At 42.4% G+C, this 27,596-nt stretch overlaps 1 protein-coding gene across 2 annotated transcripts in view; it reads left to right on the forward strand.

Annotated features, from left to right (window-relative positions):
- The window catches only part of PCDH11X (protocadherin 11 X-linked), a 742,005-nt gene extending 724,868 nt beyond the window's left edge, over window positions 1–17,137 (forward strand). For both annotated transcript variants that reach the window (XM_082207174.1, XM_082207173.1), the window contains 2 exons: window positions 11,588–12,020; window positions 16,438–17,137. In XM_082207174.1, the coding sequence (XP_082063300.1) occupies window positions 11,588–11,979 (392 nt within the window). In that variant the 3' untranslated portion in view covers window positions 11,980–12,020; window positions 16,438–17,137. The remainder of the gene's footprint in view (window positions 1–11,587; window positions 12,021–16,437) is intronic.
- The last annotated feature ends 10,459 nt before the right edge of the window (window positions 17,138–27,596 follow it).

Below are 27,596 nucleotides of genomic sequence, written 5' to 3' on the forward strand. Positions count from 1 at the left end.
GGTTTGCTTGTATGAGGACCTCAAATTATTCAACCCCTGGAACAGTTATATTATCTGAAAAAAGGGGACACAGAGTCTGTGGGAAGAAGTGAATTTTCCTGACAAGGAGTATTCTGTGCGCCAATGTCTTCTCCTGCCAGTTAATCCTCCCTGCTAAGGTTGTACAGTGTGATTAAGCAGCCTAATATGCAAAAGAGAATTGAAACTCCTCCATCCAGTTTATGAGAATTAAAATGTACTTTCCATTAATAAGTTTGATCTGATGACCCCTACTAATTATGCATGAATGCATGAACCTTTTTATGGGATTTTCAAGGTTTTAGCTGGAGGACAGAGTTCTTCCTTCCTATTTTTTCTTTCTTTTTTTCATCAGCAGTAATGAGCAGTCATAGCTTCCTACCCACATGAAAATAAAGCTAAATGACATTAGTTTGGTTATATACTTCTCCTCTTAAGTGCCCTCATTTGGAACTGGCACATTTTTAAAATATATATATATTTATTTATTTTTGTGGGAGAAGACAGTTAAGAGACTTTTTTGTAGCAACATAATAGCATATTTTGAAAGCTTAATTGAAGTCAAGATTTCTTTCCATTGTCATTTGATTTAGAGAAGTGCTTTGATTTTTTTTTTCTTTTGAGGTTTAAATAAGTGCTAAAGCAAATCAAGGGAGGGGGGAGTAGAATCACATCTGAAATCACAAAGACAGGCCTGAAGCCATAATTTTGTAATACAAAAGCCAAATATTCAGTTTGTTTAAAGATGTGTGTTCCACCTTGTTAAAAGTGTATATGTTACAGTGGAATGTCCAAAAATTTAGAGACCTTCAACCAACATGCAATTCTGAACCCAGCTAGTGAATACGAACCTAGGAAGCTGCTTTGTATTGAGTCAGACCCATTGGTCCATCTTGCTCAGTATTGTCTACACAGACCGTCAGCGACTCTCTAGAATTTCAGTCCGGGTGGAATTTCCCATGCATAAAACAATGGTCCCACTTCAGAAGCAAAGACCATGTGAATTCAGCCAGAGAGAGCCAGGGCATGAAGAGCCTGGAGGTGTGGGAGAGAAGAATGTGCATTACTGCCTGCCCATTTTTCCACGCTTGCTCTCCAGTAACTCTCCAGGATGTCCTCTTTTCCCAGAAACTCAGTGATCAACACCCCCCCCCAAAAAAAAAATATTAATCCTATATTTGGTCTTATCGGCATAAGCTCAGAGATGAGGATGAGCCTCCACTTATCCTGAGCAGTGGCAAAGGGAGCATTCCATTGCCTCTCCATGGCCACTGCTGGCAGCTAGTAGGGGCTGCTGGACAGTGAGTGAGGAGGAGAGCATGCTGCCACCGAGGCCCAGCTCTGCAGGACACGCCATCTCTGAGGGGCAGGCAGAGGACAGGGCCACCCTGGGTGGGGAGAAAAGAGAAGCAGAGCAGATTACAAGGAGGGTAATCAGTGACCAAGCTGAGATACATCTAGAATTATTCCTAAATGATTGTTGACATGTGTTTCAAAAGGTGATACACAACATTGTGGGGAGACAGCTGTTCAAGGAATACCAGTGGGTGAAAAAGAACTTCTGTTTCAGTGTATCTGAAGAAGTGTGCATGCACACGAAAGCTTATACCCAGAAGAAACTTAGTTGGTCTCTAAGATGCTGCTGGACAATTTTTTATTTATTTTGACTGCGTCAGACCAACACGGCTACCTACCTGAATCTATATTAATTATTTACTTCATTATATTTTGGACACACACAAAACTGGGATTATGTGTGTGATATACTGTACCAGATATCTGTCAAGTTGCAGCAGCAGCATTTGAGTGTACCTCACCCAATCTTCTGTTCTTTCCAACCCCTTAATCCCTGAGCAGGTACTACTTCCTCATTCTTAACACATCTTCAGTAAACTTTATAAAACACCATCACCAATAGCCTTTGCATGCATATAAAGAGGCTTCTCTCATTTAAATGATAGCATATACCATGTTGCCAGTGACTCTTGATTAAATAAATAATTGAACTTAAGTGTATACACATCTGTTTAATTGGTGCTAATTGGCTCTTATATGCCTGGTTAATGAGGGAATGGAATAATTATGCAATTGTTAAAGGGGATATAAATGCCTTTCCACAATGGCCAGAGTTACCTTAATTTGGCTAAGCAGCTTTCAGTTAATTAGCCTTTGTTTCACTTCCAAAGTGCCATCTTTAGATGCTCCCCCCGCCCAATAGCTGGATTGTAGTCCAGTTGACGAGCCATTGAGAATGTCATTATTTCTGCACCAGGTTTCCTTTAATCTAAACAGCATGCTGCATCCCCATGGAACTTGCAAACACATTTCTTGGTGGCAAGGCTGTGTAATTTGCTGATATTAGGGAATCCAATGCAAATTATGCCTCCCCATGCAACAGCGAAGGCTCTATTTTCAATGTGTTTTAATTTCTATTTGGCCATATGTATAAACCATCTTTTTTTAATGGTGGTAAACCCTGTTGGGATATCGCATGCCTGTTTATGTCAGAAAATATGATACATACACTGTTTCTGCCTAATCTCTGCCTAATCAGGAACCAATGCATTTCACTTAAGGCTGGTGAGAGATCTGGATAAATACTAGACTTTATGTCCCTTGAAATAGGGGCCAGATATTTATTCTTTCCCCCAGAAACCTAGGAGCAACCTGAGACCTGCAGTACCTAGCAGAGACTCATCTTCCCGGTCTGTAATCTCCATTTTGAGGCCAATGGGAATATACAGTGTAAAGATATCCTTGTTCTGCTGGTGAAACATTGTTTTGCAAAGGAAAACACAAGTGCATTACCAAAGATTCTTGTGCAATAGATTACACAACAAGAAGCAGCCACTGCACAACAAGCTTCCATAAGTACAATTGTTGCATTGGATTCCTTTGTTGTGCAACCTTTAAACACGTCCACCAGTGTAAGGGCTCTTGTACCAGAGTGGACAGAGAACACTGAGTATAGCTTGAGTAAGTAGAAGCTCTGAAGGGCTTCCTTGATCCTCATTGGTGTTGCCATTCTTCAACAGGGCCTTTTCAACACTGGCTCTGGCCTGATGGAACGCTCTGTCTCATGAGACCAGAGCCCTGTGGGAACTGATTTCTTTCCGCAGGGCCTGTAAGACAGAGTTGTTCCACCTTGCCTTTGGCTTGGAATCAGCCTGATCCCCCTCCCCCTCTTTCTTTCCTTTTCCTTCTGTGATGGAACCCCTATTTGGGGACTTCCCTGGCTTTTTTCTGGCCCATGTAGGACCAGTCTGGAATAGCTGGCCTTGGTGAAGATTTGACGTTTTCTCCCCCCAGTTTTTGATCTGAGCTTCCACTGAAATGAGGCTGCATTTTAAGCTGTACTTTAATCCTGTTTTTAAGTTGTATTTTAATCTATTGTTTTTATACCTAATGTTAGCAGCCCTGAGCCCAGTCTTGTCCGGGGAGGGCGGGTGTCAGATGGCAGAGGTGGTTGCTCACAAGTAACCAGGCAGGACTCCAACCTGTCTTTTACAGGTTTTATTTAGGTGCAAAAACTATTTACAGTGCAGAACCCCAAAGTTCATGTCTGCCTCAATCGCTAGCAGAATCTGGGAGTGCTTGTTTCCTGGACCTGGACGAGGTGAATGGGTCAGCTCTTATGTATCCACAATGCAGGTTCAATATGTGGCACTAGCAATTAAAATGATACCAAGTAGCAGGGTTTGGATTACAACTCCCATCCACCACACCCAGCTGGGGATAGCCAGGAGGTGAGCAGTTCAAGGTGGAACTCAATTTGATAAGGAAAATCTTTGTAAGGGCTCCTATCTGAGAATAATATACCTCTGAAAGCATGGTGAGTTGAGGAACAGTTTTCTTCAAGGAAAACAGCTGGGGCTGATGGGAGCTGTAATCTAAAACAGTTAGAAGGACACCAGGTTAGCAAGGACTACTCTAGACAGTACTATACTATGTAGACAGATAGTTTGATAACAGCTAACTTTCTATGTTCTTATTTGGCAGCCACGTAATCATTTCAGTATTGCCGCTGCAATTATTTTTAAAACAAACAACCAACAACAACAACAATTTACATTCCAAATGGAGTGTATGTTTTAGAACAACCAACTAGACTGTCAGTGTTGGCACATGGGACAACAGCAACTTTTATGCCCACCTAGTTTAATTAAACAACAACAAAACCAGGTCAGTGGTGACAATTCATGGATCTTCAACATATCTACAGCCTATTCAAATATCCTATTAATGCGATGGGGTTTAAGAGGTTTCTGCATGATAAAGTATATGAAGAAAACATTTTGTAATAAGGACATTTAGACTACCCTGAATATTCCAAGTATATGATGAACTCCTTTTAAATAGCCCCCTTTAAATACTTGATTGGTTTAATGGTCTTTATCAGTCATTTGTATCAAAATAGTATTACTTTTCATCCAAAATCATTGTAGTGTTGTCTGATATGCCCTGTTAAATAAAAGAAGCTCCTATCAATGTTTTAAGAAGGAGCAGTTCAAAAGTGAAGCGACTAATGAAATATTAAAACAAAGCCGTTGTTATTTATACCTTAAATCTAGCTCAACGCACCACCTTCATTCCAATACAGATGCTTTAGTGTTGCGAATATGCATCAAAATCTCTGTAAAATAATGCAGAACCATTACAATTCATTACAATTTCTCTTTTAAATATTTAAGGATTGAAGAGGAAAGAAAAGGGGTTTTTTTGTTGTTGTTGTTAATGTTTATCCCCATGGGAAATTATTAGTTGCAAGGAACCTGCTCTCAAGCTCTTTCTAGGATAAATTAACAGGATTGCCCAATATTATGATGAAAATGTATGGAGAATATATTAATTTAACACAAACTTTGGAACCAAGGGTTTCCTTTTCCAATAATATAAGACAGTTCACTTGTCCTTGATTTTTTTTCTTTTTAAAGAATAAGCTCTTTATAACAGACCAAAAAGTTAAAAGAAACCTGTCAATGACTAATGTGCATTCTACTTCAGTCTATGATTAAAGAACTGTAAAGCTTTGGAACTTTTAATCACAGTCTTATTTTTCCCTCAAATTTATTTAAACTTATATGGGAAAACTAAAATATTCATGGCAATCTGTTCCCAAAGGCATTTTATTATTAAACCAAAAAGAAAAGAAAAAAAGAAAAAAAGGTAGAGTATATTATAACAGCAATCATTTTAGGGGTTCTACATTAAAGTGTCTTGGTACTGACCTCATTAAAGCAACCCGACTTATACTAACAGACGACTTCTACTTTGTTCTTCATTTTTACTGTCATTTCGGGTCTCTTACATAGCTAAAGCTGCTAAATTATGGTACCCAAGTGGCTACTTCAGGCCACCAGAGTAATTCTGAGCCATAATTTCCTCACATTAGGCCACACTTCCCGCATAGACGGGAGTACAACCTCCAGCAAGAAACCGGCATATTCCTTATTAGCTATTGGCTGACATGAGCAGTTTAAGCTTGTCATCGGCATCACTTGAGCAACTTCCTGCTGAGCAGATAAGACTGCAATGTGCTGCTGGAGCTGTTTAATAAGAAATGTTCCAGCAATTGAGAGAGCCACTTCTGGGCTGCCGAACGAATGATGCTGGCCCGCCAGCCATGTATTCATATATGTACTGTGTTGGGGAAATATGAAAAGTAGAACAGCAATGGCATAATTATGGCAATTTGCTTAATTGTGTGCTAATTGTTGCTTGCTTTGTGATGAAATAAGAGTGGGTGCGAAGGAAGGTTGGATGGCTCCCATCCAGAAGTGTGTCAAACTCTGTGTTGGCTTTTGTTGAGACTTAGCTAGACTGAACATTTCGCATTACACAACACTAAGGAAAATTCAATGTGTTTAAGTGATTTTTCTAGTGTTTTCTTTTCTTTCTTTTTTCAGTTGCAAACAGGCAGCTATACTATGATTCAAAATCCCAGCAGCACAGGAGTGGCCCATTTTTCATTAATAGAACAGTTCCATGGGGATACACAGGGATTTTCCAGAATGCATGCAGATAATTCCCTGGCTTGTAAAAGAGGACAGATGTTCCATATTGATAGGCTACACCAGAGCCTGTCTCTCTGTGTGTGTTTAGTTCTTCAACTGTAATCAATAGGAAAGTTAAGAACATATATAGCTGCCTAGGCTTCATGCACATTTATTGTATATTTGCCCAATTGATTTCAATGTGACTATTAAATCTTGGACAAAATATATGCTGCTTGACTAGAGTAGATGTGTTCACATGCTGTGTTTATCAAGTGTACCTTCTGCGTCCCTGTGTGCACAAAAATATCAGCTGTGTAATCATACAATTGTTCACATGCAGTGTTCAGTCTGTATATACATTAGTTGAGCTGAACAAACCAGTTACTGTATCTTCTTTAACGCCAACACTTATAAACGTGTAGGAACATTGGAAGCCATGAGTCAGATGATTGGTCCATCTAGCAAAGTATTAAATGCACTGCACTGAGTGTTAGTGACTCTCTTGTATTGCAGGCAGGGTTCTCTCTTAGCCCCAGCTGCAGATTCCAGGGCTTAAAACTGGGAACACCTGCATGCAAATTAAATGCTCTAACACTAAGCCATGGCCCAGCTTTTAGAGACAGCTTGAACTAGTCTTCATTGTAATGTGTGAACAAGTCTAGTGTCAGATGAGCTCTGAGGAGTCTAGGCTTCAAATATCACCTCCGCCATCCATCTCACTAAGTGCCTTCTAGCAGCTTCAATTGGTTCACCAGCTATGGCTGTTCCTGGACAGGGATAGCCTGACCATTGCAGTCCATGTGTTGATAACCTCAAGGCTATATTACGGTAATGTGCTCTACATGGGGCTGACCTTGGGTCTGGTTCAGAAACTTCAGCTGGTGCAGAATGCAACAGTCAGACTGATGGGTGCATCTAGGCAACAGCATGGAATACCATTGTTAAAACACCTTTACCGGAAGTCCATCTACTACTGAGCCAGGTTCAGGGTTCTTGTATTAATTTGCAAAGCCCTAAACAACTTAGGTCCATGGTACCTCAGGGATCACCTGAGCTCTTATATCCCAGCTTGATCACTAAGATCATCTGCAGGTGCATCACTGGTCATTCCTTGAGTTGGCAAGGCTCACTTCATAACAATAAGTAGAGACTTTAGTGTCATTGGCCCAGTATTACAGAATACAGTGGTACCTTGGTTCTTGAATTCCGGGAGTCTGTTGGACTCCTGAAACCATTCGAAAATCAAGGTGCTGCTTCTGATTGGCTGCAGGAGCTTCCTGCACTCAAGCGGAAGCCATGTTGGATGTTCAGCTCCTGAAAAACTTTCACAAACCGGAACACTTACTTCAGGGTTTGAGGCATTTGGGAGACGATTTGTTCAACAACTAAGCCATACAAAAACCAAGGTCCCACTGTACTCTGCTGGTAGAGAGGTAGCTGAATCTGCTGAAAACCTTTCTATTCTGTCAAGCCTATGCAAGCAACCAGGAACACCTCTTTCCACAATAGTTAATTGTTTGATTTTAACACATCTATCTATCTATCTATCTATCTATCTATCTATCTATCTATCTATCATCTATCTATCTATCTATCTATCTATCTATCTATCTATCATCTATCTATCTAATGGTTTTATGTGCTATTATTTCAAACCGCATTGATTTTTTTAATGAAATAGTGGTGTAATATATCAGTGTACTTGGCCAAGGCACTGTTTATCAGTCAAACCTACCTTTGCTGGGTTGTTGTGTGAATAAATGAGTGGATACATTAGAACCAGGTACTGTATACTGCCCTCTTTGGAGAAAGTGCTGGACAATATATATATTGTCCCAGACACTGGGCACCTGTCATAACCAACATTAGTTATACTTGGAGCAGACCCATTGAAAGGAATGGATGTAATGTAGGTCCATTAATTTCCGCTGGTTTACTGTAACTTAGATGGATGCACTCCATTTTCTTTGCCAGGCAGATTGCAAGGCTGTTTGAGCTGTTGCTTTGAAGAAACTGGTTCAATTGCCCCTGAGGAACTATGTCCTGACACAAAACACACTGGGTCCAAGCGAAATGATTCATGTGCATCTTTGTGATCTCTATGGCATTTCCAAGGGCAGCAGCTATCAAATCTGCTTAATTTGTGGGGTTTCTGTTCCTTTTACATCACAGGAAAGCAAGAATGCTTTACCAGCCTCTTTGTTCTACTATCTACTATTATTCCTCATGGATAATCATATCTCGATCCCCATTTATGCTTGCTGTATCTGACTTTTGTCTCTGATAAAAGCCTCCCTCGATGGATAAGAAGAAAGATTTAGAGAAGTCAATTGGGTTAAGTGATTTTAAAAAAACAAAAAAAGAACCTCAAGGATAGCTACTGGCAATACTGCAACAACCTTGATTCTTCTCCCACACTCCACTTCTATATATAATTGCTGAAAACTCTTTTAACCTACGAGTGATACAGGCTGATGAACAATGAATAAAAGCCTTTAAACTGCTATGCTTGTAAGTCAAACTCAGATCTGTATATTTGAGGAGACAGGAATTCACCTGACAGCCTTAAAGGGGGGGGAGTTCTTATTTCTGGGGCAGACAAATTAAACAAATATGATCCCACTGTTTGCTCCCCAAAGCAATTTGGAGTTCAAATAAGAACAGGATGTGTACTTTTACTGTGTCTGTGTGTGATCGACATAAAAACAAAAAAAGAGAGACAATAGTACTTAAAACCCAGGAAATTCCGCTTTGCCCTGACTCTGCAAATAATGTGGTAGTTTGATCAGGTATGTGTACTGTAGCTATAAAATAGAGTCACAGCAGGTATATTATCCTGCAGACTTTCTTCTTTTTCTTCTACCTCACAGTGAAAATAGATTCTGGGAAGAGACAGAGAATGAAAGACTAAGAACAAATGTGGAGGGCCCTGCCCATATGGGTGGTTGCATTATACTCATTAAGATGCATGGAGCACTTCTCCACCAACCCCAGTCTGCCTTTAGCCAGTCCCTACCTATTCCTTCCTACTTGCAACCTGCTCAGGGTCTGGCACAGCTTCCTCCCCTCTTGTCTCAATGTTGCCGTCATAGACAGGACCAGTTCAAGACATTTTGGCACCTGATGTGAACCACAAAATGGTTCTGGAGTAGGGAAGAATGGGTGAGTGACAGGGGCGCCGACTTATAAAAAATATTGGGGGGGCCCATACCGGGGTCCTGCCCCGGGAAGTTTTCTAAATTTTAGATGAAAATTAGTGAGTTTTAAAGTATTTCGGCGGAGCCGGAGCGATTGGGGAGGAGGGGGCTTGTTGCCGGATTCTTCAGCTGGGCCAGAGATCCGCTGCTGGGGGGTCCCTGGGCCGAGTTGTGAGCATGGCCTGCTGAAGGGAGATCCAGCCGATTGCGCGACGGGGACGGCCGGGGCTCTCCGGCTAGGGTGCGCGGCTGGCTGGCTGGCTGGCTGGCGAGGAAGCAGGTGGGGAGGAGGCGGGGGACGGCGGCGGCGCTCTGCTGGAGGGGCGCCCGAGATTATGGGGGGGGCAGAGCCCCCCAAACGAATTTTTGAGGGGGCTCGGGCCCCCTCAGGCCCCATGGAGTCGGCGCCTATGGTGAGTGAGCAACTACATCAGGAACAAGGGAGGAAGAAAGATCTACATTGGAAACAAGGTGGGGAGGAGACCACTAGTGACATGCCACTGTAGAGGAGGCATGGGGTTGCTGCCAAGGAGGTGGCAGATCCGGCCTCCAAGGAGTATACCCACAGCCTTTGTTGCTGCAGCAGTGGGTGATGTATTCCTTGGAGGCCCAGTCTACTGCTTTGTTGCCTCATCTTGCCTCTTGGCTAGGCTGGCTCTGCTCCTAGAACTCAGCATGGAGGAAGGTGGGGGAATGAAGCAGATCTGAGTCACTGAGCCACATCAGTCAGACAAAAAGGCTGTTTCACAAAAAACAAAATCAGGGTTTAAACCAAAGTTTATGCAGAGTTGCCATATGTACTCTTTTTCTAGGACACATCCTCTTTTTCATGGGTAGAGTCACCATAGCTATCCATAGTCAAATGTGAATGCACTGGTGAAGCATATCCCAGCACTAGTGCACTCTCCACTCACAAACCGAGTCCTGCTGACTGCAGGGGTCTACTTAGACAGGGTGTTACCTGTGGGGAACATATTGACACAGCAAGGCGCAGCAGGATTGAACTCTCTGTTCCCCATCTGGTTAACAGAAGGTTCAATTTAGTTTTCTGCAGTGTGGTTTTCGGGGTGTGCATGCCCTCCCTACTGTATGTTTAAGAGTGTTAAAAATCCTATTTAAATGTAATTCTGACCCCTGAAGTATCTGGTTCTACTTTGCAATCAGGGAATCATGTAAATTCAATGTGCATTCCTAGTTTCTGTGTACATACAGAGATATAGAGCATGTTGCATTATGTCTGCAGGTTGCTTCTACAACAGTGGACAACTGTGTTATCCATAGCATCAAAGCTTAAGACTTCATACTCTGCCTTCAAAAAGATATCTTTGTATTTGATGCAAATACAAAAAGCACCTAAATGAAGAGACCATAAAAACATGAAGAGTGAAAATAATTCTCTCTTTTTTGGTGTGCTGAAAGTTATAGGAAGTGTAATTCTATGGTGGGTGGAGTTCAACTCATCTGATTCAGAATGGTGCTATTTCCCTTCTTCCACCAGCATAGGAAAAAGACCACATTTTTGATAACTTTTTTTAAACAAAAAAAAAAAAATACAAACTTTCCAAAGGCCAGATTCTTGGGCTTCAGAAAGCTGCACAGGCAGTAAAACTTGGCTTAGTTACAAAGTGATGAAAGTTCCTAAATTACTGGTAGAGGAACTAAAGAATGGCTGGTGAGAGCCAAGAGGGGTGAGCTGGAGCCTCTAGCTCAAACATCTGCACATGCTGAGCTTCTCATGTAGACTGTAGAGAACAAAGGCTTGATTACCTACCGGTAGTTCCTCTCTAGTTGAGGGAAGTGACTTAGCTAAGCCTGGCAGGGCAGCATGCTCTATGGTATTGATCCCTTCATGCATTAATTAGACTTAAGCACGTTGTTATATGAGACTGGTTAACCTGAGACTGGTTATCCCACATGAAGCAGGCTTCAGATTCCCTCTCCAGCATCTCCTGGTAGGGCTGGGAGAGCTCCCTATCTGAACACCCAGTGGGTTGGTGCCAGTCGGAGTAGACAGTATTGAACTAGAAAGTGCAATGGATTGATTCAGTATAAAGTAGCTTCCTATGTTGCTATAAATGTCCATAGTTAATGAAATCATACATGTATAATTACAATAAAGCTAAAGAGTTATTCAGTTGACTAGTGTTCTGAAACTTGTTACCCCAGAACATCACAAATAGAATTCATCAGGAATTGAGAACTTGTGTTCCTCTCACTGTTGCTGGACCCCTAACTCCCATGAGTCATAGCTGGCATAACCAGTTCTCAAGAACGATGGAAGTTGGAGTCCAGCAACATCTGGAGGGCCCCACCGCTGCTCTAAAAGAAATAAATATTATTAAATGACACCTAATCTTCTTCTCTTTTCTTTTTAAGCTATTGAAGTGAACCTCCAAAAAGCTCTTGCTGAAGCTTCTGAAACCTGCACACAAGAATGTCTCATCCTTGGCCATTCTGACAATTGCTGGATGCCTCCTTCCCTGACACAGTACCAGCAATCCAACCCTCCTTTGCCAGCATTCGGCTTCCAGCAAGGATGGGGGTGTGGAGCCATGCCAGAGGGAAGGCACACACTCGGAAGGCCCCTTCCGAAGGATGATACTGACAAAGGCCAAGGGGGACCCAGGCCTCAGTTCTACAACACCTGCGAAAGACACTGCACCAGTGAAGACCCGGTCAAAGTCATTCCTCTTGCAAACTTCATCCCGGCCCAGGCAGCCTCCATATCTGGGAAGAACGCTACTTTGATCCATGAGCACCAACTATAAAGGCATACCTTGACAAATCAAGCTATTTCGGGCTTTAAAGTGTGAGTGTATATAGGCACAGCTTAACACAATTATAATGCATATGCAAACCTATTCAGGTTTGTTAATATTCATGTATATAAGAATTCTGAGTTGAAGCTGAAGACCTCTATCCTAAGTAACAAGTTAAAGGAAATTCAGCTTAATCAGTATATAACAGTATGCAAAAAACAAAAGGAAAAAGGGAAACAAAAAAGTGTGATTCTTTCCCCAATGAGCTGTCATGACACAAAATATCATTTAAAGACAAGGCTGGTATCCCTTTTTTGATAGATGTGACAGCGAGTTTTGGAAAAGATCTGCTCAGCAACCGTCAAAGAGCTTTCGGATAAACTCTTTGCTTTCAGGTCATACTTTTAACTTGTACAGAATAATAATAATAATAATGAACACCCAGTATAATTATTAAGTATACTCATGACAGAGCCTTGCAATTCTTCATGAGGGAACTAAAAATGGAAAGTAAAGTATTCCTGTTATGTTGGTGAGTTCCAAAAGGGGAAGCATTAGGAAGGGTGGTATGGTACATGCAACCCACAATATAGCATGTGCCTTCCAGAAAACTAAAATGATGAAGGGTGGTATAAACTGTTTAAAACAAACAAACAAAAGTGATCTGTTCACATGCACTTGAAGCACCTGAAGAGATCTGAGCCTTTGCAATATTGCATTAAATGTGCAATAAATTTATTCTCCACCGTAGCCCAGGGAACACACACCTACAATGTCCAGTATCTTCTGGCTTGATCAGGGCATCTTGCTTAGTGCTGGGTTTGTAAGCGAAGAAGGGCAAAGACATTTAGGAGAGGAAGGGCTGGTGTGGTATCACAAAGGGTTGCAATAGATCGGTCTCTTCCAGCCTTGCAAACTGCAGGGAATTTGTTTCCTCTATCTTACCTGTGCTGCAAAGCTATCACTGAGAAACTGGTGATGAGGTGTGGAGAGGGAAGATATTATATATATATATATATATATATATATATATATATATATATATATATATATATGCTTTCGTAGATTTTCACGGGTACAGGAATGCAGGTTTTGGTGTCTTCGGGTGTCTTCCCGTGTAAGAGTCGGGGTGTCTGTGCGACGTTTCGACGAGGTCTCACTCGTCATCTTCAGGCTGGTGCTTTCGGCTTCTTGTTACTGGAACAGAGCAGAGTCTGGTGTTTGAGTTCCTATAAATACTGTTGAGGGGTGTGGTGTATAGCCTCCAACGTTCTGGGCAGAGAGGAAGTTCCTAGATTAGTGTGCCTTTTCTTCTTTTGTTCCTTAATTACTTGAGGGATATCTTGGGTGATTTCATGAGTGATATTCTGAATACCACTGGGTGGGTCATTAAGTGTAGATTAGTTGCTAAAGCTTTCGTGTCTTGACCTCTTGAGCTTGTGAAGAGTTTTTCTGAGAAGATGGCTGTGCTGCATTTAGTTGTGCTCTGGCTTGGCTTCGTGTATAGGGGCGAGCTGTGGTTTTGTGCCTTGTGCCAGCCAGATCTGTGTAGGGATTGCAGGGGGGTGCAGCATCCGGAGGTGCCACTATAGTTTGGCTGCTGGATGGAGTCTGTAATATGTCTGTGGAGAGGGTCTGGGTTTGGGTCTGCAATCCCTACACAGATCTGGCTGGCACAAGGCACAAAACCACAGCTCGCCCCTATACACGAAGCCAAGCCAGAGCACAACTAAATGCAGCACAGCCATCTTCTCAGAAAAACTCTTCACAAGCTCAAGAGGTCAAGACACGAAAGCTTTAGCAACTAATCTACACTTAATGACCCACCCAGTGGTATTCAGAATATCACTCATGAAATCACCCAAGATATCCCTCAAGTAATTAAGGAACAAAAGAAGAAAAGGCACACTAATCTAGGAACTTCCTCTCTGCCCAGAACGTTGGAGGCTATACACCACACCCCTCAACAGTATTTATAGGAACTCAAACACCAGACTCTGCTCTGTTCCAGTAACAAGAAGCCGAAAGCACCAGCCTGAAGATGACGAGTGAGACCTCGTCGAAACGTCGCACAGACACCCCGACTCTTACACGGGAAGACACCCGAAGACACCAAAACCTGCATATATATATATATATATATATAATGGGGGTCCACCTGGGGAGCACATTTTGTGTGTGTGTGTGTGATACCCTGCAGCTCCGCATGCCATTTAAAAAAGCACAATGGCATGGGCCCCATCTGCACTATGCATGTAAAGCGGTACTGTGCCACTTTAAATGACCATGGTTCTCCCCCCACCCCCGGAAATGTGGTTTGTTAAAGTGTGCAGAGCATTATTAAGAGACCTCCCCTATTCCCCTCACAGAGCTTCAATCGCCAGGGTGGTTTAATAGTCAAATCTTCTTCCCTCTGGGAATTATAGTTCTGTAAGAGGAATAGGGGTCTACTAACATTTAGCATCGTAAATGAACTACCATTCCCAAGATTACTGAGTATTTAAAGCAGTATGTTAATGCTTAACATTTATAGTGCAGGTGGGGCCTAGATCTCAGCCCAAACAAGGTCACAGTGTGAATGTGATGGTGTTACCGTGATAAGCAGTCATTCCGATTTTGTTATGTGAAACATTAAGGAGGGAAATATTTTATTCTGAATGGGTGTGAGGAAGGACTATACCTTCTAGTATCTGATTTGCTTTGTAGCAGCAATCTGGGGGGAAAGAGGGGGCAATCAATATAGAATCAAATGTCCCCTCCCTGGCATTCAAACTGATTATTAGCTTCTTTTGCTCTCCTTGACTTTTTTCACATAACTGTTCCTCTGACAGGCTGCAAGGTGCCATGATACCATCAGGTTTACAACATGTGGTGAATAAGCAGAAGTATAAATAGCCCCTGGCAGGGGGATTTCCCCTTTTCACCCCCAAACATTTTCCCAACAAAATTAACAAACCTACAAACCAGGACAGAGCAATAAAGAACCCAAGCTAGCCAGCTTGGAGGAGAGTACCATTAAACCTTTTACAGCACAATCCTAATCATGTCTTCTGAGACATACATAAGTCTTATTGAACTACGCTAGTTAAGTGGGGTTGGGATTCTAGCTTTAGGCAGGGGAAGCAACAAGACATTTCAGATTATCATACAGGAGACGATATACCTCTTATCTTCCACTTTTTCACGTATTATTTTCACAAGTATAGTTTTGATCAGCAAAACATCCCCAAACCAAGACATAACCTACCTTATTTTGGAGTATGACTGCTTGAAGTCACACACACACACACACACACACACACACACACACACACGATCAGGGGTGCAGAACCTCAAACCTGGAAGGTCAAAGCACCATTCCAGCCTTTCTGGCCCTTGTAACTTTCCCCAATGCTGTGCTTCCCCATCAGGCCACACCCATCTCCTCTGGTCATACCCCCCACCACCAGACCAAGGCTACATGCTCATGTGCTTTTTCCTGAGTGGAATATGTCCCTGAACTGTGACAGAGGATAGGTGGAGAGATGTTCATGCAGGGAGTAGAAACCTCTGACATTTGCACAGCTGGAGTGTAGCCTGCTGTATAAATGTAAGAGGCACACTTGTTGCTCTGTACACTTTTGTGTCTGGATCCACCTACATGTTGCCTTTCACCCTATGCATCACTGGCCAGCCCCCCCCCCCCAGGTTTGCCCACACAGGAATGCTTCCCTTCAGCTGAAAAAAGAATCCCCCAGCTCTGCTGTATATTATGTCTCTGTGGGTGGCTGTAAAGATCCCTAACTATTCTTATGCCCCTCGATTCCCCTATCAAATAGTTAGACCTTTATGAGTTGTGTTGTGCCTGGCCCATGCAGAGCTTATATGAGGCCCAAGTCCCAAGTCTTGTTAGACTTAGATTAAAAACTAAAACAACCAAAAAAAAGCAGCTGGTCCCTGGTGGGGGCCCCAACCAGCTTAGCCCTCTGAGGCCCAGGGCAAGGTGTACCTGATTGCCCTCCCCCACCCCCCACTCTCTGCATGGGCCTGTGTTGTGCCTCTTGGTGGTAAGCAAGTATCCTCTAGGAGACAACATTGTGGTAGTGAATGTATGTTGTCAGTTCCTGTAGGTTTCACTCTGTAACTTCACACGCTGTGTGCAAAAGCCATTAGGCAAAATAATTCTTGGCATTTTTTGCTCAGTCTATGCTGAAGCAAATCACTGGCATTAGTCTAAAGAATGAGAGGACCAGGAAGCAAATGTTTGATGGATGTAATTATGAAGTCCCCCTTGTTAACGTTATTCTGTAGCAGCTCAAGGTGATATACCAGAGAAGATTAGACATTCATGACTGATCTCTGTGTGCTAGTTTTCATATACAGTATAATGAATAGCGAGTAAAGGCTATACCGGGTACAGAAAATATGTCTTCTTCCTTTTTTTAATATGAAAGAGTCCTGATCCACTTGCTTTTTCTTTCTCCCTAGCCTTTGATTCCTGCAGTCTTGTACATTCTGCAACCAAATAACCTGTCTGTAACACAATCGAACAGCTTTCCTAGCTCCAATTTTACTTTACCACAGACAATCGAAATTTGATGGAGAGAAGGAAGCAAAGTGTGATTGAAAAAAAAGAAGAATCTTTTCCTGTGAAAAGAACTTCATGTAGGCTCATCAATGTAACTTTAAAATCTGTAACTTATGAGCAAACCTCTGTGTGTATAATTACTGTAATATAAAATGGCTTGTAAATTTATTGAAATTCCTGTTGCTGAGGGTTCCAATGAATGCTAACAGAGTTTCTCTGTATTGCCCTCAGCAACTATAAGTAGCTTTATTATCCCCACTGTTATTCTGAACACATTTTGCTTTTAACATGTAATGTAAAGTAATACTAATAATAATAATAATTACAAGAGAAGTTTCACTTTTAACTTTCCAGTTGCATTTAATTCATATAAAGCTCAGGCTATGTTATTGTGTAGCTTTCCCTAACCCCACAAAATGCTTTGTCTGAGATAGGGCTCACTGCATGTAAATTCTGGGATACATGTTAATGCTTTAGATACTGACACAACGACTCAACACCAATTCAAGCACAGTAAATACTTTGACAAATCAATCAGAAAGCAGCTTTGGTTCCAGGAAACCTTCACTTAAGTCTTCAGTGTTCACTTTGTATTTAAAAGGAAAAGGAAAAGCTTCTTTGTTGTTTTAGAAAATAGTCGACATAGGCCTTGATCATGCACATGCACACATAATTGTTAAGTTTAAAGTTTACTTCTTCCATTTTTTAAAAAAGTTAATCTTACAAAATATTGTTTATATGCCCTATTGGCGGGGGCGTGGGGGGCAGAGAGAAAGTTGATTAAGTTTGCATTTAAAGGCAAGCCTAGCAAATCCAACCAAGCTTTTCAGCTTGTAGAAGGTGACAGACTGTGCTGGAGAGCTTTTTATATCCGTGGAGGCTGCCAACACCTTTTAGAACCTTTTGCATAACTGGGGTTCTCAAATGTGCTATGAACCTCCATGGAATTATAAGGCTCTCACTGCAAATAGTCTCTTACCACACAAGGAAGGCAAGGAAAATGTTGCTAGAGGAGTGGGTAGTACTATCACACTCATCCCACTACAACAAACGTCCCATGTAGCCCTCTTTCTAGTGCTTGAAGCGGGCTTATAGGTGACCTAAATGTCTGCACCTGATAAGAAACGAGTGGTTGTTGAAACTTCTCCCCCAAATTATAACAAGCTTGTAGCTTTCATACCAGATCTAAGCTCTCAATACATCCATGGGGGGGGGGGCAGGGTATATATGCTACATTACAGTTGAGAAGCAAGACTTTACTTCAACCACAATGTCAGTACCTCCAGAATTACTTCTTATGCAAACTCACAGTTCAGTGGTATATGTTGGAAAATTCTGCTTGGTTATTTTGCCTGCTGGATACCTAGATCTCAAAGATATGTGGACTGCTCACTTGACTTGCTTGTGCAGGTCCAATTTTTATGGGATTTGCACAAAAGAACTTAAAGGTGATTTTACCCAGTGTTTGTTCCAACAAATAATGATGATGATGATGTTATTATTTATATGGCCCCCATCTAACTAGGTTAGCCCAGACTAAGATTCCATCAACCTATGTGTTGGTGTCTTTGATTTCCCATGGGCATAGGAAGCCCTGCATTGACTTCTGAACCCTGACATAGAATGACAAGACTACTAAATTATGAAAAAATCATTGGTAAAACATAAAGTTTCCCCAAACTAGCTTTCTTATATCCACTTGAAGAGCTAAAATATTGAGCTGATTTTACCCATCCATCAGAATTAAATGGCTTCATCTCCTAATGGCAAATTGAGAGTGCTCTCATGGAAAATCAATACACAAAAAAGTTCATAGTTAACGTGTTTTAAGACCTTCATGGTTCCTGCTAGGTCTTGCCACAATATATTAGGGGAGGGGAAAATTGTGTCTATGAACTTTATGGTGCTTTAAAGCTATACAGGAAGAATTAAATATCAAGACTTAAAACTGCTGGGGGGAAACACCGTTTATCGGATTAGATTGCTTGCATTTTGAATGGTTACTACTAATGCATTCATATGCATAAAACCATCCATGAAACAACATGAGGAAGCAGCAGGCTCCAGAGCGTTGGAAGGGGTGGCAGATTCGGCCCCCATGGGGTGTGCTGATCACTGCTTCTTGCAACTTGTTGGCTGCTGAGCTTCCACTGCCCACTGCCACTTCCTCTGTTGCCTGCCTGCCTACCATGTGACCATCCTCCACCATTGGGCATTCCAGGGAGGAAGAGGAGAAAGAGGAGGTGGTGAGAGGCAGCAATTATTATTATCTTTGGCAGCTCCAGTAGAACACCCTGGGCCGCACATGACATAATGTATTATATTAATTATTATAATTGCTTCATCTGCATCTCAGGCTTCCTCCAAGGATCTCAAAGAGATAGATGTTACATTTAGAACAACCCTTTGAGGTAGGTTAGACTGAGCAATGTCATTTTAGCTCCAAGTCACCCCAGTGAATTACATAAGTGAGTGAGGGCTTGAACCCAGGTTTCAAAAGTCCAGACTACTATTCTAATGAACACATTTGTAATGGTCTCCTTAGGTAAAAACTAAGTTTCTCTCAGTACCACTAAACAGCTGATGGTGCTATGTTGTATCGCTTATCTTCAGTATAAAACAATTCATTCCAATAGGGGCTCAAGGCTTTTCAAGTGTTCCAATCAAGCAGTAGAAACAAACTGCTGCCTGTTCTGCATGAAACTGAGATTTTTACATGTTTGAGCCCTCATATTTGAACACTTGAAACACCCACTTATTCTATTCTTGATGCCTTCAGCTAAACAGGCTCTGATTATATATGTGTGAGAGGTTTGATAACAATCAGATATGTGGAATTGAAATCTGATGTCTCATTCACATGTGCAAGTCATCATGATGATGTCATTAAGTGACGCCTATGTGAACCGACTAGAGAGCAAAGTATTAACGCTATGAGCTACTGTGGGCGTAGAATCTCTGTTCCATACAAAGATGTCCCTTAGCTAATGACCTCCTGTATTCATACAGAGAGAGAGAGGTAGAGCACTTGCTCTCAGAAGCTCCATGTGCACTTCCATTCATTTTTCTTCCTTTTTTTAATTGGTTAGGAACATAGGTCAGATAATTGTTCATCTAGCTTAGTGTTGCCTACTCTGTCTGGCAGCAGTTCTCCTGAGGCACAGGTACAGGTCTTCTCATCATCTGTTGCTTGATCCTTTTTTAAACAGGAAGTGCTGGGGACTAGTAGTGGCTAGTGAAATGATGTTGATGGGGCAGCGTTACTCTTCTAGCTTCCTAACACCATGGGTCACATGCTTACTGAGAAGGAAAGGGGAAGAGTGCAGCACAGAAAGATTGACTTGGTGCAACATGTGGCAGCAGAAGCATCAGATTGGCTCTGCCACCATGCATCACACTGGGCCAAGCTCCATGCACTTCTCCCCTGAAACTACAAAGCTCATTTATGCCATATTGTTTTGGATGGGCTAGGCTTAGTGGCAGAGACCAGTGTTGCATGCAGTAAGTCCTATATTCAATCCCCAGCATCTCCAGTTAGAGCTGAGAGAGACCCCCGCCTTAAACTTCAGAGAGCTTCTAGCCAGTCATTGCAGGTGATACTAAACTGCATGCATCAATAGATCAGTGAAGTTTCCAATGGATTCACATGGGACAGCCAGCATGCTACTTGATGTCTCACAACAATAACTACTTCACTTTTAATTTTGAATGGAGGAACACTTATCTGGGTACACATTTCATCAGGTGCACAAATCTCTCCCTTCATTGACAGAAATTCCATGCAGGATGACATGCCCCTTACAGTGTTTACAGAGAGCTCCAGAGGAGGAATACATGCCACACTCTTCAGGCATTCTCTAGTCATTTTAATTAATCACATGAGGGGGTTTGTGTGCACAAACAAGTGTGCTCGTTGTGCCCCATCACCACCCTGATAATCCTCCAAACTCAGAGAGAGAGAGAGAGAGAGAGAGAACTCCTGTACTTGTGGAAGCTCCCTACCCTTTAAAAAAATCATTCTGGCTTTTTTCAATTCCTCTTTTGTCCCCAGTCTTGGGCAAAGTTTCACATTTTCTGCACTAGTTTGCATAAATGCACAGCATGTCCCCCCCCCAGGGTGTTCATTTTTGTACATGTTTGTTGGCTTGGGGGTAGCATTGCAAAATGTGTGTACATTCTGAAGGATGGGTGTGTTTCAGTTCAAGTTTTGTGTCCTATTTTCCCCAATACAATTGTTTCTGTGCACATTTTCTCCTAACATTTGCCATCTTTCTTTTGCGGGGTGGGTACAGGTCTTTTTGGTGAGAGATCGGGGCTCTGCATGACAAATTTCAGGGAAGAGTACATATTTCAGAAGATGCAGGTTTTGTATGTTCATTTTAAAATGTGAACAGCTTAAGTAGTTTTCCTTCCATCTTTGGGGAAGGGCATTCAGAATGGTGGTGAGGAGGGAGAGCTAATGTCCCTTTGCCACTCCCCCTCCCCCTCCACGGGTTTAATTAACTTGACTAGAGAATACTTGAAGAGGACAACTGTGCCTGAATTATCTAGCATACAAAATAATAATAATAATATGTGGACTCTTTCTGAGTCTTTCTCGCCAGTACCCAATAACATCCATGGACATTTACACATGTTACCATATCTAAGCAATCATCCAGTACCATCTGTGTCATCTTATTTAGTCATCTGGCTTATTTTACTTTATTTGCCTGAAATTGATTTTTTTTTTTTAAAAAAAAAAGAAACCTAAAACTATATACTGCAGTACATACTGTGTAGCTACAGAGATTTATTTCATACTATATATTATAAATGGGAGGGGTGCACTTTTTGCCTTCCTCAGATGAACAAAGTGTCAAACAATGTTTAAAACCAGGAACGGTTTTGTTTTAAAACATGTTTGTTGGAAATAATACTGTGTTCCTTTCTAGCTGATTCACACATCTATGCACAACAGTAGGTTTCTCCTCACTCTGCATTGGTTTGTGCAATGTGTGAAAACTGACTCTCTGTCTCTCTGACTCTCTCTCTCTCTCTCTGTCTCTCTCTCTCTCTCTGTATATATATATATATATAAAATTATAAATAAATATATATGGTGTCTGAGGTAGCATTAGGTTGTAGCAAAAGGGGCCGGTGGAATCAACGCAGAGCGAGCCTCTAAGCACTGGAATCATTGCCACTTACTGGCATGTGGCAGAGCAAGGCAGCAGTGAGTTTGAGGCAACTTTTGTGCCCAACTGGGAGGTTCAATTTGGTGCCAATGTTGCACCCTAATTGCCTTCACTGCTGCCTTACCACACGCACATGCCATCCCAGGAAGCAGTGATGAGATCAGCTCCATGGCTGGGAGATCATCTCCATGACCCCTCCTCACCACACCAGCCCCTCCTGGGTTATAGAACACCTCTCCTTGTGGTTAAATCTGTGACACAGTCATCAATGGGCATCCATGTGCAAACTGCTTCTTAGGGGAGGGGATTGGGCTTTTTTTAAAAAGGATTTTTTAAAAAATCCATTTTGAATTAAAACCAGTTTTCAAGTTATACTTAGAGGGATGTTGCAACTGTTCCTTTCTCCATCCTAGAGTAGCTTCATTCCAAAGTGTGAATAGGATTCTGCCAAGAGGGGAAGAAGAAAAAACAGGAGTGGAAATAGGCAGCAGTATGTTGGGTTGCTGAGTATAATAAGAAAGTCAAATTTCATTTGGTTTTGTAGATTTATTTATTTTTTAAAGAGCTTGCCGTCTTTACTGCACTGTTTCCCTCTCCGTTGATCAAACCAAATTCTTCTCAGCAATGACTGATATCTTATTCTAAATCAAAATAAACATAGATTATTTAGAAACTTTTTCTTAATTATTTAGAAATTATTTCAGACAGAAAAAAAAGAGTCATTGTCAGCATTTAGGTGCAGCCTGTTGATGCCTGCAAATTAAAAAGACCCCCCCCCCAGTGTGTGGGCTCTCTTGACATAAATGTGTGATTAATCTTAATTGACAAAAGAAAATAGGCTCCTTTAACAACCTTTGTTTAATGAGGGCACAATGCATTGGCCAAATTATATGTGCTGAAATTGGAGCAAGGTTCATAACAGTCATCCTCTTGTACAAATCCTACTTGTTTTAGGTCTGGGCTTTATCTTTTTGTAAAAGTAAAGAGTTGGGTTTTGTGATCATAAGTAAACAGGCTTGCAGGCAAGGATTGTATTTGGTAAATCCTAGGAAACAAAACTATGTGTATGTCATGTTAACCCTAGTTATGGAAGATATCTGAAAAAAGCTTTTGTAAATACATGTATTTGAGTTTGTACTTCAGGGAGATTTTTTCACTCTGTGGCATACTACAGGATTTGAAAGTGATTAAGTCTGTGTATTTGTACTGAAACTGCCCTAATCCACGCTTTAGAATCGTGCTGTTGGGCATTGTACGCTGTTAAGTTCAATAGCATTGGAAGTCCAGTTAAACCCACTGTAGTTCTCTTTCAGGTTATGTACAGCATGTTGTCTTGTTAATTAAGATGCTTATTAATAAAATTAGAGCCACAAAAGCAAAAAAAAAAAAAAAAAGAGTCTCTTTTTTTGGAGAGGGGGTGGGGGTGGGGAGGTTCACCATGTGTTGTGTACTTATCTGCCTGCTGGATAAAACAGTTCAAGTCAATATTTAAAAGGCTTCAAAAGTATGAAACGGAATCATTCAAGAAATAAGTAGCTAAAGCTCAAAGCTGTCTTAACTTATTTTTTCCCCCCTGGTTTGCTCCCACAGTGCTTGGGCCACACAGGACTGATGTGTTCATAGGACTTGGAGTTCTTTGTTACAATGCCCAAAATCAGGAATTTGGAATGTGTGTGCAGAGGTACAATATCACTGAATCTCAATGCTACACTGCTTGAATGGAGCCCCCAATTCTGAATGGAACACTGCGAGGAAGAGCGCAGTGTATGGTTAACATTTTTTCCCCCTACCAATCTGGGGATGCTTTAATTAATTAAATAAATAAATACTATGCGTTCAGGATGTTGATGCTGCAGTGATGGTGGTGGCAGCGGAACGGCCACCACCTTGACCTCAACCACCATGTTTCCCCTTCTTCTGAGGCTTCTATCTCCTTTCTCCATGAGCATGGGCAGCCCCTGAGTTGTTGATTCTTCGGTGGTGGTGGTGGGGAAGAGGTGTGCGGTAGGTCAGAGAGCGGTTGTGGCAACGAGGCTCAGGCAGTGCGATGCCTCTCTTCCCATTGGAGCAGCCCCAATTCCATTCCTACTCCTGCTTGCACACAAGCTCTGATAGGCAGTGTGAAGCCTTCCTTCACAGCTGAGAGATCCCCGCCCCAATCCTGCTTTTACACAAGTAGGAGTTGGGAGGCTGCTCCGATAGGCAGCACGAAGCCTCCCTTCACAGCTTAGTTGCTGGGATCAGGGAAGGTGGAGGCAGCCCGGAAGCTGCATCTTGGAGCCCCTGCACCACCATCATATGGGGACTTCCAAGCAGCTCCTGAAGCCAGCCAGAGCCAACTGCTCCGGGCTGTTGAGACTGCCGCTGATGCATTTCCTGGGGACATTAGATGAAATCCGGGGACATTCCGGAGATGGAATTTGTCCGAGAATTTATTCACAAATCCAGGGACTGTCCCCGGGAAACGGGGACGTCTGGTAACCCTAGCGTAGTGTATCTATTTGTTGAAACATGCTTAGCGAAAACAGTGTTCTAATTATTGACTGGCTGATTCTACAAACCATCTACATGGAGGGAAGGGTCTGCATTGGACAAGGTGAGCCACTTGTCTCAGGCGGCAGAGTGAGAAGAGTGTCACACCAACCCATCCACTCCTGCCCCTCCTCACCCACAGGGCTTCCCACTGTGGCAGGTTTGCTTGCTCATTTGCTGCAGTAGTGTAGCTAGCTGTGGGTGGGGAGGATGCGGCGCCTTGGGCGGCACTTACCATGGGGGTGGTGCACCAGAGCCAAGGGAACACCAGGTGCCCCAGAGCCCAGTGCGCTGCTCCCAAAATCAGTGTGTCCTGGGGCTTGGCATCCAGTGTGCTGGATGCTTTGTCCCCTATCCTGGCTCCCAGAGGATGGCCAGGAGGGATGCAACTACCCTGTGCTGGCCCCATGAAACCCGCAACACGCCCGAGCCACACGTCACCATGCAGGCACCATGCTCTGCCCAAGAAGGAAATGTGGGGCTGGCCTCTGCCCACTGCCTTCCCTTCAGTCACCCTCCAGCAGAACTCAGGAGGGCATCTGCAAGTGACTGCAGGGAGCCAGAGCTGCTGCGCCACATCACTTGCAGGCACCCTCTAGCTGGAGGGTGCCCTGAAGGAATGCAGCCTCCTAGACCGGCTGAGCATTGTGTCCTGCTCAGCAGCCCTCAAAGTGGAGAGCGCTGGGAGGGACACAGTTCTGGCAGTGTGCCCTGCCCCAGCTCGTCTCTCCCCCATGGTGCGATGTCATGGTGTGAAGCAGTGTGTGCTGACACTGGGCACCCACAGCAGGGGACCCAAGACCATAAGAAGAGCCTTGCTGGATCAGATCAAAGGTCTCTCTACTCCTGTATCCTGTTCTCACAGTGTCCAATCAGATGTACTAGAACTAGATTGTCCAAATGTTCTAGATTTGGGTAGAGGGATAAACCACTCTGGAAACTGTGGCTCTGTGAGGGAAATAGTCGTCTCCTAACAACTTTCAGCACCCTTAACAAAGTAACCAGGATACTCTTGGAAAACCCATACCTATTAAATGTCGTATGATACTGTTGTAAAGGTATAGTGCAGGTGGAGAATTAGTCACAAAACCAGGTATATATATAGTCAAGGAGAAATCACATACGGAAAGAAAACTATTTCCTTTTCTTTCTCTTTCAATACAAATGCTATAAAGTTCTGTAAAATAATTTCAGAACCCTTTTTTTAAGGGGAAAAAAGGCCTTAACCTACCATACTTTAGAAAATAATATCCTCAACAGGCAGCAGCCCTGCAAGTCATTCAGTTGAAATAGTCTGTGTTTGATCTAACTTCCACATGCAAGAAGTGGGTGGGGACCCACTTAACTATTAAGAACACACCTTTGAAAACCCTCTCTAGTGCTTTCCGTGATTCATTTAAAAATCAGTTAAAACTCACAATGTAGCACAATGTATTCAAGAAGATGGATACAAATGCTCCATCCTACTTTTTTTTTAATAAAAAAAGTAAGTCTTCTGTGTAGCTGTTAAAAAGAGAGCGAGAGAACTGAAAAGATAAGAGAATCAAAATATGAAGTTGAAAGATGAATCTTGACTGGGTAGACAAAGTGAGTGAAATGAGGTTATATGACAGTGAAAAGGTTTAACAAGGTAATGCAATAAATATTTAAAATGTGCAGTCCAATTCTTTGATCCAGTATACTGGCATAGTGACTTCACTACGGGAGAGTTCTAACTGGGGTTAATAGATTCAATCTGCATTCAGATTGAATCCTTCCTATCTCCCACCCCTGCCGATGCACACACACATTGTGGTCCCAATTCTGATGGCTCCAGCCTTGTGGTTGCTATTTAAATGCTAAAAATCAGACATGAACGTGAGATAAATGACCAGTATAGTCCAACATTTTACCTCCACAGTGTTCAAATGGATGATTATTTGTGTGTGTGCGTCTGTGTGTGTGTGTGTGTGTGTGTATTTGCTTGACTGTAAGCAAAAACCTCAACACTGCTATGAAAAGCCCAAATGTGGGACAGTGAGGGCAATATTCTCTCCTGTTGTTTTTGCCTTGCAACTGCTACTCAGATGGATTCTGCTTTTGGTCCTGTATATCATGTCACATCATATGACGTCACTGTGAGCCAGGCTCACAATCTTCATAGGCACCTGAGAAAGAGGAAAAACCTGAATAAGTAAGAAGTATTCAAGTTCAGCCCATGTTCAGGCTGAGTTACTGGCTCATCCATCAATTTAAGACCAGCTGAAGCAGAACTTCTAAGAAAGAACACTAGATTTGGAGCCAGGAAACACTTCAACATTCAAACCAAACCTTTATCTGTTGTAAAACAGCACTCTTCTTAGTAAACAGATGTGCTGTTTGGTGTATGTTTCTTCATTTCAGACGTGCTGAAATCTATGAGAAAAACACATATGGTTGAAATAATGGTAACCAAAAGCAACTTAGCAAGTAGGGCATAGTACTAGTTTCCTAGAAAGTGATGCTTATTGGAGGGGGGAGGTGGCAGGAGAGTTAATGCTCCGCAGACTCACTTTCAGAAGCAATCGAGTGCTCCTGCTTGTGTGGATGAACTTTCTATCCCCTCACTCCTTCACCGGGACCCATGTGCCAAGAAGCCAGTATAGTGACTCCATCTGACCAGGTGAGACACTTCTGACAGTAACTCGGCATCAGTGATTGGGGAAGGCTTCCATTTAGATAACACATAGCTGCCTTATACAGAGTCAGACCTCTGCTCCCTGAAGCATAATGTTGTCTGCACTGATGGGCAGCAGCTCTCTAGTGGCTCAGACAGGGGACATTCTCAACCCTACTTGGAGATACTGGGGATTGAACCTGGGACCTTCTGAATGCAAAGCATGTGCTCTGTCACAGAGCTACAGCACTTTCTCAGGCTCAGGTGCACATATACTCCATAAACATGATGTGAGGAATGGGATGACTCATAAAGTAAATGTAGGTTATATCCCCACCTAACATGAGGCCTTCTTCCAAACATTGCCTTCAGGGTGGGGGATCAAATCTTGGGAAATAAGCAACAACATCACACTAGAAATACAGGAAGGAGGGCTGCATGGAGTATCTTGATGTGCTAAATTATAATTTCACAAATGTCTGTGACATTTAAAAGAATAAATTTAACTGGAACATTGGATGGGATAAGTCAGTATTGCTCACTATGACAAGCCCTCTAGGGACTCAGGCAGAGGTCTTGGACATCACTTACTAGCTAATCATTTTTGACTGGAGGTGCAAGGCAGCAAGCGATTTAATCTGAGTCCTTCTGCATACAAAACATGTTCACTACCATTGAACTATGATCTCCTCCCTAGAACTGTCCACCCCACCAG

The sequence above is a fragment of the Podarcis vaucheri genome, assembly GCF_965113315.1.
Source record: "Podarcis vaucheri genome assembly, chromosome: Z".
Classification (NCBI taxonomy): domain Eukaryota; kingdom Metazoa; phylum Chordata; class Lepidosauria; order Squamata; family Lacertidae; genus Podarcis; species Podarcis vaucheri.